Source organism: Dendrobates tinctorius, unplaced genomic scaffold (genome assembly GCF_039654945.1).
Source record: "Dendrobates tinctorius isolate UK_male_01 unplaced genomic scaffold, ASM3965494v1 ptg000102l, whole genome shotgun sequence".
In the NCBI taxonomy this organism is placed as follows: domain Eukaryota; kingdom Metazoa; phylum Chordata; class Amphibia; order Anura; family Dendrobatidae; genus Dendrobates; species Dendrobates tinctorius.
Genome location: NW_027361770.1, coordinates 12,918,627 through 12,934,352, shown reverse-complemented (window position 1 = coordinate 12,934,352; position 15,726 = coordinate 12,918,627). Strand labels below are relative to the sequence as shown.

At 48.0% G+C, this 15,726-nt stretch overlaps 1 protein-coding gene across 1 annotated transcript in view; it reads right to left on the bottom strand.

Annotated features, from left to right (window-relative positions):
* MOCOS (molybdenum cofactor sulfurase) overlaps positions 1 to 15,726 on the bottom strand; it is a 420,261-nt gene that overhangs the window by 49,183 nt on the left and 355,352 nt on the right. Inside the window, exons 11-13 of the mRNA XM_073587739.1 lie at positions 14,235 to 14,356; positions 13,999 to 14,104; positions 12,863 to 12,998 (exon numbers count right to left, since the gene is read on the bottom strand). Coding sequence (XP_073443840.1) covers positions 12,863 to 12,998; positions 13,999 to 14,104; positions 14,235 to 14,356 — 364 coding nt within the window. The remainder of the gene's footprint in view (positions 1 to 12,862; positions 12,999 to 13,998; positions 14,105 to 14,234; positions 14,357 to 15,726) is intronic.

Sequence of the window (15,726 nt, the reverse complement as noted above, 5' to 3'; positions counted from 1 at the left end):
TAACGTTGACCGGCTTACTTTTCTGAAAATGAACAAGGCCTGGATCTCGCCGGAATTTACCAGTCCCCTTCCAGAATAAATAATTGTTTGGCAACAATATCCAGGTCTCCTGTTGTGTTCATGTTTCTACCACCTGAACTGTAATCCCTGGGCTCCAACACCGCCAGTTGTTGCTCAGAAGTGCCATCTGCACAGAGAAAAACACATGCTCCTGTGTTAGTGGGGTTCAGTAACGCCAGCTGCTCCCCTGCTGTGTGTCTGGCAAAGTCTCCTGCTGCCTCCACATTCAAACTACATCAGATATAAAACTTGCTCCAAGTAGGCCTCAGCCTACTCCATGATTGGATAGTAGTGGGAATGTGGACAGAGCAGGAGACATTGCCGGACACACATCAGAGGATCAGCTGACGTTACTGAACCCCAGTAACACAGGAACAAGTGTTGATTGTGCAGACGGCACTTCTGAGCAGCAACTGGCGGTGTTGGAGGCCAGGGTAAATACTAAAGACAGAGTGGAGCCAGAGGCCTAATTGGAGCATGTTTAAAATCAGTAGTAGTCTACAACAGATATTAAACTTGATGAAAATAGGGCTCAGCCTACACCCTGATTGACCCTGGGCTCCAACATCGCCAGTTGCTGCTCAGAAGTGCCGTCTGCACAGTCAACATATGCTCCAGTGTTATTGGGGTTCAGAAATGTCATCTGATCCCCAGCTGTGTGTCCGGCAATTTCTACTGCTCTGTCCACACTCACACAACTACAGATTTTAAACTTGCTCCAATAAGGCCTCTGTCTCCACTCTGTTTGTAGTATTTTCCCTGGGTTCCAGCACCACCAGCTGTTTCCCGGCATTGTCTTTGGCACAGGTACTCCCTCCAGCCAGCCTGGTTCCAGCACGCCTGCTGTTTCCGGGTAGTGTCAATGTCACTTTGCCACCAATACGTTGTCCTGACGGGTTGCGGTCGGGTTAGCCGAGTCTATGGTGCCTGCAGTTTATGGGCTTTCTATGTGGGCTGCGGGATCTGGCAACAAAGGCTGGTTCCGTAGTGCCAATAGGACAAGTACCCCGAGTAGGACTGTGGGTTTCGGTAACTGCGGCCGGCTCGCGGCCTTGCAACTTTGGTTTTAATGGGTAACTTCTGCTACCCATCCGGGTTCCAGCACCATCAGCTGGTTCTCAGCAGTGCCTTTGGCTGAGGTGCCACCTTCTCGGTATCCGAGTTCCAGCAACATCTGCTGGTCCTTGGTAGTGCTTTCTAGCACAGGTACCTCCTGCTTAGTAACTGGGTTCCAGCACCGTCAGCTGGTCCTCGATAGTGCCATTGGCTCTTGTTCCTTCTGCTGCTCCTCCGGGTTCCAGCACCGTCAGCTGGTTCTCGGCAGTGTCTTTGGCACGGGTACTCCCTCCTGCCAGCCTGCTTCCAGCACGCCTGCTGTTTCCGGGTAGTGTCAACGTCACTTTGCCACCAATACGTTGTCCTGTCGTGATGCGGTCGGGTTAGCCGAGTCTATTGTGCCTGCAGTTTATGGGCTTCCTATGTGGGCTGCGGGATCTGGCAACAAAGGCTGGTTCCGTAGTGCCAATAGGACAAGCACCCCCTGTAGGATTGTGGGTTTCGGTAACTGCGGCCGGCTCGTGGCCTTGCGGATTTGTTTTTCATGGGTACCTTCTGCTACCCATCCGGGTTCCAGCACCGTCAGCTGGTTCTCGGCAGGGCCTTTGGCTGAGGTACCTCCTTCTCGGTATCCGAGTTCCAGCAACGTCTGCTGGTCCTTGGTAGTGCTTTCTATCACAGGTACCTCCTGCTTAGTAACCGGGTTCCAGCACCGTCAGCTGGTCCTCGGTAGTGCCATTGGCTCTTGTTCCTTCTGCTGCCCCTCCGAGTTCCAGCACCGTCAGCTGTTCCTCGCTAGTTCCATTGGCTCTTGCAGCTTCTGCTACCCATCCGGGTTCCAGCACCGTCAGCTGGTTCTCAGCAGGGCCTTTGGCTGAGGTGCCTCCTTCTCGGTATCCGAGTTCCAGCAACGTCTGCTGGTCCTTGGTAGTGCTTTCTATCACAGGTACCTCCTGCTTAGTAACCAGGTTCCAGCACCGTCAGCTGGTCCTCGATAGTGCCATTGACTCTTGTTCCTTCTGCTGCCCCTCCGGGTTCCAGCACCGTCAGCTGGTCCTCACTAGTTCCATTGGCTCTTGCAGCTTCTGCTACCCATCCGGGTTCCAGCACCGTCAGCTGGTTCTCGGCAGGGCCTTTGGCTGAGGTGCCTCCTTCTCGGTATCCGAGTTCCAGCAACGTCTGCTTGTCATTGGTAGTGCTTTCTAACACAGGTACCTCCTGCTTAGTAACCGGGTTCCAGCACCGTCAGCTGGTCCTCTGTAGTGCCATTGGCTCTTGTTCCTTCTGCTGCCAATCCGGGTGCCAGCACCGTCAGCTGGTCCTCGCTATTCCCATTGGCTCTTGCAGCTTCTGCTACCCATCCGGGTCCCAGCACAGTCAGCTGGTTCTCGGCAGGGCCTTTGGCTGAGGTGCCTCCTTCTCGGTATCCGAGTTCCAGCAACGTCTGCTGGTCCTTGGTAGTGCTTTCTAGCACAGGTACCTCCTGCTTAGTAACCGGGTTTCAGCACCGTCAGCTGGTCCTCGGTAGTGCCATTGGCTCTTGTTCCTTCTGCTGCTCCTCCAGGTTTCAGCACCGTCAGCTGGTTCTCGGCAGTGTCTTTGGCACGGGTACTCCCTCCTGCCAGCCTGGTTCCAGCACGCCTGCTGTTTCCGGGTAGTGTCAACGTCACTTTGCCACCAATCCGTTGTCCTGTCGTGATGCGGTCGGGTTAGCCGAGTCTATGGTGCCTGCAGTTTATGGGCTTCCTATGTGGGCTACAGGATCTGGCAGCAAAGGCTGGTTCCGTAGTGCCAAGAGGACAAGCACCCCCTGTAGGACTGTGGGTTTCGGCAACTGCGGCCGGCTCGCGGCCTTGCAACTTTGTTTTTCATGGGTACCTTCTGCTACCCATCCGGGTTCCAGCACCGTCAGCTGGTTCTCGGCAGTGCCTTTGGCTGAGGTGCCTCCTTCTCGGTATCCGAGTTCCAGCAACGTCTGCTTGTCCTTGGTAGTGCTTTCTAGCACAGGTACCTCCTGCTTAGTAACCGGGTTCCAGCACCGTCAGCTGGTAATCTGTAGTGCCAATGGCTATTGTTCCTTCTGCTGCCCCTCCGGGTTCCAGCACTGTCAGCTGGTCCTCGCTAGTTCCACTGGCTCTTGCAGCATCTGCTACCCATCCGGGTTCCAGCACCGTCAGCTGGTTCTCGGCAGCGCCTTTGGCTGAGGTGCCTTCTTCTCGGTATCTGAGTTCCAGCAACGTCTGCTGGTCCTTGGTAGTGCTTTCTAGCACAGGTACCTCCTGCTTAGTAACCGGGTTCCAGCACCGTCAGCTGGTCCTCTGTAGTGCCATTGGCTCTTGTTCCTTCTGCTGCCCCTCCGGGTTCCAGCACCGTCAGCTGGTCCTCGCTAGTTCCATTGGCTCTTGCAGCTTCTGCTACCCATCCGGGTTCCAGTACCGTCAGCTGGTTCTCGGCAGTTCTGCTACATTTCCAAGTTCAAGCTTTTGGAAATGTTTTTTCGTTATCACTCTGGATCTCCCTGACGACGACCCTGAGGACCACCCCGAAGAAGACGACGACCAAGAAAGCGATGACCCTGAAGACGACGACCCGGAAGACCACCCCGAAGAAGACCAAAAAGATGACCCTGAAGAAGATGACCAAGAGGACAAAGAACATGAAGACAACCACCAAGATACAGAACAACAAGAGACAGAAGACCAAGAAGCAGAAGACCAAGAAGCAGAAAGACCAAGAAGCAGAAGAACAAAAAGCAGATGAGCATTAAGCATAAGACTAAAAATCAGAGCAAAAGATATTATCTAAATTATAAGCAGAAGAAGACTAAGCAGTGTATGAGGGTGAGTCCGTTCCTCCTCGTGGTGCCCCTGGAAAATACCTGCTGCTGCAGGCCAAACTGAACGCGGACAAATCCTGTTGTAAATCTTTTGTGACAGGCAGAACGGAAGGTGTAATCTTCAAACATTTATAGATAACAACTACAGGAATGACTGTCACAAATAAGAATACGATGAAGAAGAAGAATAGGAAGAAGATGAACAAGTAGAATATGAAGAAGAATAATAGTTGAATAAGAAGAATATGAAGAATGTTAAAAAAAAAAGAATAATAGGAAGAAGGTGAAGAAGAAGATGAATAAGGTGAAGAAGTTGATGAAAAAGATGCTGCTGCTGCTGAGGATCATGAAGGAGAAAGTGTGGGAGAAGTAAAAAAAAAGGTGAAGAGCATGGAAGTAGTGAAACATACATATCTGACAAAATATAAAAAGCTTAACATAGTCAAAATCTTTGTAACTCCGAGCGTCTTAAAAAAAAATTAATTCCTGCTATTCCATTTGATTGGGCTAAACCTCTATGCCTTCAATGTCTCCTCCACCTCCCCCAATACATTCTACATTATTCTTAGTTGTTTTTCTTCATGTAGAATTAACCTACAAGGAAAGAAAGGCTTTTTTTTAATTCCGATATTTCTGTCCCATTGACTTGCATTGGTTTCCGGTATCGGAATCGGCGATATCCGATACTTTTTGGGTATTGGTCCGATCCAATCTGATCCGATACTTCACGATATCGGATGGTATCGCTCAACACTAATGCCTGTTTCACACTTCAGTTTTTCCTGTCAGTCCGAATCCACCAAAATAGCGGAAAACGGATCCGCAGGCGGACTGACAGGAACAGGTGGCATCGGATCGGCGGATGTACGGATCCGCCGAAGTTGAAAAATTAAAGGAACCGTGACTGTGAAAAAAAAAAAAGTAAAAATACCGGCGATGTAGCGCTGTCCGGGAGCGGGCATGGTGACGCGGGAGCTGTGGGCACGGCGGGATCAGCAGCGGTGAAGTAGCAGGAGCAGCAGCGGTGGTCATGGCATCAGTAGGTGCGCTGTCGTGGAGAAGGTGCCGTAAAGGAGCAGCGATGTGGAGGAGTATGTCGTGGAGGAGAGAGAGATCTCGCGGGACAGCTGCGGCGATGTGGAGGGGTATGTCGTGGAGGAGAGAGAGAATATTTTATCCAGCAGCCAGAAAGAAATGCGGGTTAATTTAGTAAATAGTGGATCCGGAGAACAAAATAACGTTACATGCTCCGTCCGGGCCGCTGAGCGGACGCCAAAATCCTGGCGGATCCGTACAAAAGCAGATCGAACGGACGACCATCTGTCAAGATCCGCCGATAATGCAAGTCTATGAGGAAAAAAACGGATCCGCCAAGAAAAATGGCGGATCCGTTTTATTTCCAAATCGGCGGATCTTGACTGATGATCACAAACGGAAGTGTGAAACAGGCCTAACTGCTATATAAAGACCACTATTATGTATTACTAGACAACTATATATAGTATATGTGTCTAGTAGTGATGAGCGAGTATACTCGTTGCTCGGGTTTCTCCGAGCATGTGTAAGGAGGTGAAGTACAAGAGCAGCTGGGGGAGGGCTGCCTCCTCTGCTCCATGCACAGAATCATTGGATAGGGGAGGGGCTGAGCACAGGGGGCCAGGAGAGGAGAGCAGTGGGTGGGAGATCTGCACGGGCTTTCTCTCGGTACAGCCTGGAGAGTTGAAGGGGGAGGACGCTGACAGACTGCAGAAGAGACAGAGCTCCCGGTCATAGAGAAAGTCCGGGGTATCGTGCATAGGGACAGCAGAACGTGAGTACGTGAGACTGTGTACTGTGGAGACCGTGAAGCTGAGCCCTGACCCCGTGGACAGACTGAGACCTGCAGAGAAGCAGAGATTGTAGCCCGTGACTACGAACAGTTGGAGTCTGCAGTGACAGATAAGTTGTGTCCTGATCCCCATGTGAAGTCTGTCCAGAGAAAGGGCTGTATGCTGTGATTAGAGTCTTCCCTGTGAACCTCCTTAGAGAGGCTGTGACAAGTGGCAAGTGTCACGGGGGCTTAGTTCAACTAAGGCTGAAATACCCGGGGCCCCTGTGGTGTCCCTTTACTAGGGGAAACCCTGTCTGACCCTCAACCCAGGGTTTTTGCTGAAGGTGCAAATGCCTGAGCCTCCGACCTTTCCTTATCTCCTGCTCAGCCCTGCACTTAACCCTCCACCCTCCACCCAGTGAGAAGTCACCACCAAAGCTCCCACACAAATAATGACAGACAGGGAGAACTTAAACTGCACTGCGCCGCACACACACAGGAATAAACAGTAATGTGAACAGGGCACAACTAAACACAAATATGGGAAGGAGAAAGGATAACGACGGATCATACGACACCAGATATGAATCTCTCTCTCTTGAACACCTCCACTCCAGACCGGAACCACTTGGTATGAAACACAAGCTATAATCGGCGACGCCCATAGGCCAGCATGACTATTTAAAGACCGTGGGCGTGACTAACCATCCAACCTGGTCTCCAGCAGGATTAACCCCCGAGAGCCTGAAGATCAGGCCGGCGCCACTGAGGCTATAGTGGCTGGAGGTGGAACTACCTCTGCCTGCCGGATGCTGTGGTGTGAACAGCGTCCGACATGACAGTACCCCGTCTTCTACGAGGGACCCCAGGGCCCTCAAGACTCATAGGACCCGGCTTGTCCGGATGACGACGGTGAAAAGAACTGACCAGCCGATCCGCATGTATGTCTGAGGCTGGAACCCAAGACCTCTCCTCTGGACCATACCCCCGCCAGTGCACCAAATACTGAAGAGTACGGCGTACTACTCGAGAGTCCACTACCTTGGCGACCTCGAACTCTAACTCGCCATCCACCATGACTGGAGGTGGCATCGGCGTCGTGTCCACCAAGCCTACCACCTTTTTCAATAAAGCCCTGTGAAACACGTTGTGTATCTTGTACACCGCGGGAAGTTCCAACCGATAAGCTACTGGGTTAATGATGGCAGAAATCCTAAAAGGCCCAATAAACCTTGGACCCAGTTTTAAAGAAGGGATTTTGAGTTTTATGTTCTTCGTAGCTAACCACACCCATTCACCCACACACAGGTCCGGACCTGGCACGCGTCTACTGTCAGCCACTCGTTTGTACCTGGCACTCATGCTCAACAAACGCTGTTTCACCCGCCTCCAGACTGATGACAATTGGGCTCCTAGCTGATCCTCCTCCGGGACACCCCCGGAGTCACCCTGACGTAAGGTACAAAACTGAGGATGTTGACCGTACACACAAAATAATGGAGACTCTCCTGATGACTCTTGGTGGTGATTATTTAATGCGAATTCGGCCAGAGGAAGGAAAGTAGACCACTCCTCCTGGTTGTCGGACACAAAGCATCGTAAATACTGTTCTAGATTTTGGTTCATGCACTCAGTTTGTCCATTAGACTGTGGATGAAACGCCGATGAATGTGACAACTTGATCCCCAACCTTGAGCAAAAAGCTTTCCAAAACCTCGCCACAAATTGCGTACCCCTATCAGATACTATGTCAGACGGTACTCCGTGGAGTCTGACCACCTCCTTCACAAATACCTGAGCCAACGTCTTAGCATTGGGCAAAGAGGACAACGCCACAAAATGCGCCATCTTTGAAAAACGGTCAACCACCACCAGGATGACCGTGTTCCCTGCCGAGGCTGGCAAGTCAGTGATAAAATCCATGGAGATTTCTGTCCATGGCCTATTGGGTACCCCCAGAGGCTGTAGCGTGCCAGCAGGACGGGTTCGGGGTGACTTAGCCCTAGCGCACGTGATGCAAGCTGCCACGTACGAGACCACGTCCTGCCGGATTTTGGGCCACCAGAAACGACGCGATACCAGCTCTAAGGTGCCCTTCACCCCTGGGTGACCAGCCAGTACCGAATCGTGGTGTTCCTTCAACACCTTAGGCCGAAGATGCAGGGGTACAAATGATTTGTTGGCGGGAAGTCCTGGTGGTACCTCCTCTTGGGCCTCGGCAATCTCCGCCTCTACCTCAGTCGTGAGAGCCGAGACCACTACCCCTTTCTGGAGGATGGGTACCGGCTCTTCCCGAGGTTCTCTCCCCGGAAAACACCTAGACAAAGCATCCGCCTTGGTGTTTTTAGCCCCGGGACGGTACGTCACAAGAAAATTGAAACGAGTAAAAAACAATGCCCAGCGAGCCTGCCTAGGAGACAGACGCTTGGCCGACTCCAGGTAGAGCAGATTCTTATGGTCGGTGATAACTGTGACCTGGTGAGCCGCCCCCTCCAAGAAGTGTCGCCATTCCTCAAAAGCCAGTTTGATGGCCAACAACTCCCTGTTGCCGATATCATAATTCCGTTCGGCCGGCGACAACTTCTTGGAGAAGTAGGCGCATGGATGCATCTCGCTCAAGGACGAGCCTTGAGACAGTACTGCCCCCACTCCCACCTCCGACGCATCAACCTCTACCACAAAAGGTTTAGACACGTCTGGTTGCACCAGAATGGGGGCTGAAGCAAAACTATTCTTCAGACGCTCAAATGCACGTATAGCCACCTCAGGCCAGTTCGCCAGATCGGCACCCTTTTTTGTCATGTCCGTGAGCGGTTTGGCGACAGTCGAAAAGTGTTTTATAAATTTCCTATAATAATTCGCAAACCCAAGGAACCGCTGGAGTGCTTTCAGACTCTCCGGCCTCTCCCATTGCAACACCGCTTGCACCTTAGCGGTGTCCATTTTAAAACCAGCTGCGGACACAATATATCCCAAAAAGGGCAACTCCTGGACAAAAAATAAACATTTTTCCAGCTTAGCATAGAGCTGGTTCTCCCGGAGCAACTGTAACACCTGCCTAACATGCTGCAAATGAGTGTCCCGATCGCTAGAATAAATGAGGATATCATCCAGGTATACAATCACAAATCTCCCCAGGACATGAGCAAAGACATCATTAATAAAATGTTGGAAAACGGCAGGCGCGGTGGTCAACCCAAACGGCATAACCAGACTCTCAAAATGACCCTCAGGAGTGTTAAACGCCGTCTTCCACTCATCCCCCTGACGGACCCTTATGAGGTTATACGCCCCCCTGAGGTCCAGCTTGGAAAACCATTTTGCCCCCGCTACCTGGTTGAACAAATCCGGGATCAACGGCATTGGGTAGGGATCACGGATAGTAATCTGGTTTAACTCTCGGAAATCCAGACACGGGCGTAACCCCCCATCTTTCTTCTTAATGAAGAAAAACCCCGCGGCTACAGGCGAGGACGAAGGTCGGATGTGACCTTTGCTCAGACTCTCCGCGATGTAGTCTTTCAGAGCTTGTCTCTCAGGACCAGAAATATTAAACATCCTGGCCTTAGGTAATTTGGCCCCGGGTTTTAACCTAATAGCACAGTCATAGGCTCTATGTGGAGGCAGTTCTGAGCAACCCTTCTCAGAGAAAACATCCGCGAAATCCTGCAAAGCCTCCGGCAGGCTGGGCGTCACGGCGGACACACATGTGGCCAAGCAATTGTCTTGGCAGAAACCACTCCATTGTACTATGTCCTGAGTTTTCCAATCAATTACCGGGTTGTGCCTGGACAGCCATGGAAAACCCAGGACCATTTGAGCTGGGAGATTACGGAGGACCCTACATGTAACCGACTCAGAATGTAGGACCCCAATGTGGAGTTTCACCTCTGCCACAAACTCAGTAATCTCCCCTTGAGGGAGGGGAACAGCATTAATGGTCACCACCTGTATGGGGTGAGGAAGTTTTTCAATCTTAAACCCGGCGGTGTGTGCAAACTCCTCATCTATGAGATTGGTGGCGGAACCGCTATCCACAAACACTGATATAGGTAGCTCTCTGCCGGCGACAATAACCTTGGCAGGGAGCATACATTGAGATACCATCATGGAGGATATGCATACGCTCAGTTGGGTCTCCTCCATACCCTCTGAGCTTAACAGTTTTCCGCCGGTGTGACCCTCTTAGGTAGTACCGGGCAAACGTTAACATAATGACCTCCTTTACCACAGTAGAAACATGCTCCGGACTTCCGGACTCCCGGAGCGCGAGGCTGAACCTGTGCCACGCCAGCAATCTGCATAGGTTCAGGGGACTCATCTACTTCAACCACACCTGCACCTCTGTTTTCCCCCAGAGGTAGGGTCTCCTGTGCCCCCTGACGAAAACGGCGATCAATACGTATCACCAAACTCATGGCAGACTCCAATGATGCCGGAGTCTCATACATCAGGAGGGCTTGTTTCACCCTCCCTGATACCCCATGAATAAACTGGCTCCGCAGTGCTGGGTCATTCCACTCAGTAATGACAACACCAGCCCTACTCGCTGGGCCTCATTACCTGAGGATATTGGCCGCATGCGGAAGTATAATTTGCAGGCCTCCCGAAATACGACAAATTTGCTGCGATCGCCTGAAAATCGTTCTGGCAGCGGAAACTTCGGCTCTGCACCGATACCTGCAGATGCCGTTTGCACCTTTGCTACTACCAGGCCCTGCTGCTGAACTGCCCCATTCAACTCGGAGACCTGTATGGACAGCGCCGCCAACTGGCGGGTTATGGAATCTAATGGATCCATGGACTCCTGAAAAAATGTGGGCCGATTATAATGTCACGGGGGCTTAGTTCAACTAAGGCTGAAATACCCGGGGCCCCTGTGGTGTCCCTTTACTAGGGGAAACCCTGTCTGACCCTCAACCCAGGGTTTTTGCTGAAGGTGCAAATGCCTGAGCCTCCGACCTTTCCTTATCTCCTGCTCAGCCCTGCACTTAACCCTCCACCCTCCACCCAGTGAGAAGTCACCACCAAAGCTCCCACACAAATAATGACAGACAGGGAGAACTTAAACTGCACTGCGCCGCACACACACAGGAATAAACAGTAATGTGAACAGGGCACAACTAAACACAAATATGGGAAGGAGAAAGGATAACGACGGATCATACGACACCAGATATGAATCTCTCTCTCTTGAACACCTCCACTCCAGACCGGAACCACTTGGTATGAAACACAAGCTATAATCGGCGACGCCCATAGGCCAGCATGACTATTTAAAGACCGTGGGCGTGACTAACCATCCAACCTGGTCTCCAGCAGGATTAACCCCCGAGAGCCTGAAGATCAGGCCGGCGCCACTGAGGCTATAGTGGCTGGAGGTGGAACTACCTCTGCCTGCCGGATGCTGTGGTGTGAACAGCGTCCGACATGACAGCAAGACACTCCCCTGCAGACAGGCTGCATTTAGTAGCTGAGCTGAAACCTGTCTAGAGAGACTGAGCCATGTACTAGGGGCTGTGATTCATATGTTAATATAGAACCCCTGATGCTGGTGGGAGAACACCTCTGCCAAAGCTCCTGCGTTAACCCCTCATACTCTAGCTGGACTATACTAAGGACCCCAGAGACAGAGAACATCAAGCACTGCTTGTGCCTCGGTGCCAACGTTGGACAAGAGTGATTCCCTCCAATCAAGACCCCCATGACTGATAAGTTTTGTCTCATGGGAGAATACCTTTTCTACTGATTGAACCCCATATATGTCTCTTTGCTGTTGATATAGTCCGATCACATTATATTCTCTGTTATACTGTATGTTTTACCAGTATTAACCCCTGTAAATAAACCTCCCCTTTTACTGTTGGTCTGCCTGTTCCGTGGTGACATATATCCCTCCTGCACGTTATTACACATGCTCGGGTGGTCTCTGAGTATTTGCAAGTGCTCAGATATTTAGTTTCTGTTGCCGCAGCTGCATGATTTGCGGCTACTTGACAGCCTGAATACATGTGGGGATTGCCTGTTTGTTAGGAAATTCCCATATGTATTCAGGCTGTCAAGTAGCCGCAAATCATGCAGCTGCGGCAATAGAAACTAAATCTCCGAGCACCTCCAAATACTCGGAGATCAGCCGAGCATGCTCGGGAAAACCCGAGCAATGAGCATACTCGCTCATCACTAGTGTCTAGTAAAGTAGTATCTACCTACTGTGGAAAATGTACCACTTTGGTTTTTATTCCATTATAGAGTTCATGTAAAGACAAGTGACTGAAAAGAAAAGATAAAAGGGCTGTCTCACCTTGTCTTTGGGAGAGCACTGTTTCCAGCCTCTGGACTTTTGTGCTTGAAAGGGAAGGTGTGCTCTTGATTGAGGGTCAATGTGGACCAGCATCATTGTTGAGCCACTGGCCCACATTGTGCACCCTCCAATGCTGCAACAATGGAATCTTTGATTCTGCAGCATTGGAGTAGTGCAGTAGCACTGAAGCTGGTGGGATCCAGCGATCTGGCCATCTTTCCAGTAGGGCTTGTAAGTACTGCTTTCCTTGCCTAGGAAATCAGGTATTTTTGCAAAGCCCCCATACACTTTGGATAGATGTCAATTGATTGATAGTTCATCAGATCCTTCGGCTTGCATCTATCTAGCCCTAATCTCCCATACACAGGAGTGCTCACTTTGCCAATCTGTTAATGATCAAAAGGATCTGCAAATTAGACATGCCTGACCTTCTTTTCTACTTATATTTTCTATTGGTGAACATCGTGAACATTAGACTGTTGGATGAACCCGTTGTTATTGATAGATTTGACCTTCAATCCTTTAAGCTGCAAAACTGACCAGTAAAGTAAGCAAAGACCAGTAAGCAATAGTATTCTTAACTCATCCATTCTTGAGATTGGAGAAGATTTTTAGTAGCAAGATATTTTCAAATTTGCTTGTTTTCACAATTTTATCTATTTACGATGATTATAAAATCCCTTTAGTTGTGAGTGTTAAATTACCAATTAGTCAACTAGTAAATAGAAGTATATACATTTGTATAAATATAAGAACATTGAGCTCAGTGAATGGCTAATATTCAATTAAACAATTGTACCTTGAAGTGTAAACCGCTAATGAAAACCTCATTCCACTCTTCCTCTTGAAAAGGTATGTTGCTGTCAATGACTAAATTGGCTCGGAAGCGTTGAGTCATTTGATCTTGAAATTCTTCAGCATGGTCTGCATCCTCCCTGCAATAATCGCAGCGTGGATCCTTAGTATTAGTAAATGCAAGGCAATAAAATGAATGCACTGGAAAAAGAGTTTTCTGATTGCATTACACACTTTTACATGCGATGTTATACAGCGGTATACACCTGATCAAGAGACTTCAAGTAAAAATAAACTTTTGCTTTAAAAGGGTTGTCCAAGGTTTCTAAAATCATCCTTATTAGAAGCAAGAGAAATAAAATGATATAATAACTATGACTCGCCTTTTTAAACAGTGCTATGGTGGTTTCCGGCAATCTCTGCCAACTTATCCTGCAGTGATGATCTGCTATCCATGCATGAGACCACTGCAGCCAATCACTGGCCACCAGTAATTGGCTGCAGGGGTCAAGTGGACATGGGAATATACAGAGACCGGTGGAGGCCATGGAAGGCGCCATGCTGGAACAGTCAGGCTTATATGAGTAATGGTTAGACGAGGTTCAATTGAAAAATTGTTCAATGTTCACACAGACAAATAGGGACAATGTTATCCTCATGCAATCCGTATTGCATTTGTATGACATCTGTTTTTATACATCATCGACTATTAAAATTTATGAGACAAAATACAGTTTTGTATGATAAAGAATTGCAATGTACCTGTAATAATTGGATGCTATATGGTTTCTCCATATAGGATACAATTTTTATTCTGTACACAAATTTTAAAAGGCGAGTCTCATCCGACACACAGAAGAGACTAGTGCAGGCTGTAATTTCTTTCCAAGCACAGGTTTTGTCTGTGATAGAAGATGAATATTTACACAGCCCTATTGAATAACATTGGTCTGTTTTTCCATGGACATCATTCAGACCGAAAATACAATTGTGTGAACTTGACCTCAAGGTGAGTTATAATTACCGTAAGTGGTCATTTACCGCACTTGCTGCTTTAAGATGAATCTCAGACAACTTATATGTATTGGCACATAATTGTCAAATCTCTGTTCATACAATTTTAGAAGATTGTCATTTTACCTGAGCGATATTTTCTGACTTAGCTGAGAAATGCTTGCTGCATTTACCAGAAGATACTGGGCTTCGTTCACCAAAGAAAGTGAAGGTGAGCTAGCATCCACAGGTCCTGAGAAGAAATTGAGCTATGAAAACTCTATCATACATCATAGGTAACATAATATTAAATCATCAGCAATTCTACTACAGTATTCTACATGAATTATAGCTATAATCTTCACTATACGATGATGGCATACCTTTTTTCTTTGCACCTCCATAGCGATGAAAATTTGATGACTGCCTTATTAAACGACACTTGCGACCAAGGAAACTAGACAACCATCGTCCGATTTCCTCCCCACAGTCGTATGTATGAACCCTATTGACAAGGGAAACACGTTCAATACAATTAGCAATTTCTTTTTAACACATTAAGCAGAAAATATCTTAGTGAATACAGTCACTTTTAGCCTATGTTTCCTAAAGAATAAAACCATTGTTTAAAATTCCTGGCTTTACTTCACAAGTTGCAGTAATATTAATAAACGGCAAAACCTAAAGTTATCAGATGGAGGAAGCTCCATAAGTCCATTGGTTCTCCTCAACGTGACAGTTGGGTGCCAATTATACAAACAAAAGAATACAGCAGCACTCCGTAAGTGATGAGATATATGCAAACATTGAATATACAGTCATATGTAAAAATTTGGGCACCCCTATTAATGTTAACCTTTTTTCTTTATAACAATTTTGGTTTCTGCAACAGGTATTTCAGTTTCATATATCTAATAACTGATGGACTCAGTTATATTTCTGGATTCAAATGAGGTTTATTGTACTAACAGAAAATGTGCAATCTGCATTTAAACAAAATTTGACCGGTGCAAAAGTATGGGCACCCTTATCATTTTCTTGATTTGAACACTCCTAACTACTTTTTACTGACTTCCTGAAGAACTAAATTGGTTTTGTAACCTCATTGAGCTTTGAACTGAGTCCATCAGTTATTAGATATATGAAACTGCAATACCTGTTGCAAAAACCAAAATTGTTATAAAGAAAAAAGGTTAACATTAATAGGGGTGCCCAAACTTTTACATATGACTGTATGTCATTCGAGCTGCATCACTGCTATGTGAAATATCCTCATAAAAAAAATGACAGAGCGGAAATTGTTCCTGGTGGGAGGGGGTCTAATGGCCAATTGCCCTCATTGTAGTCTTTTGTACGCCACCATTGGTGATGCTAATCCCTGGGCAAGGAGCCTTACTGACGCTCTGCTGCCAACAATAAAGAATGGCTGCAAAGTTATAGGGGAGCTTCTGTCTCCCTCTCTATGGCTTGAACCAGCCACCAGTGCACGTGATGTGAGGATTCACAAGTCTGCAGTCACATAGAGTGACAGCACAGGTGTAGTGTAACACCAGACAACCACCATTCTAACAACCATACACATTCCTTTGGTTTTGTATCCTCAAATTTCAAAAACCATACTTGTTTTTAAACATTGATGAGTTTCCTCGTTGTTAAAGAAAGTAAGAGAAAAAAAAAAATCTTACTAGTACATAAGTAGTAAGACTCAAAAACAATAGCTCTGTCGCTTTCAAAAATAATCTGGGTGACATGGTGGAAGCATATGGGGAAGGCCAATCAATTAAATGCCTTCTTCTCTACAGTATCTACACAAGAAAAGAACACGACAGATGCCATACATTTTCAATTAAAGTATGGCACTGTAAAACTGTAAAC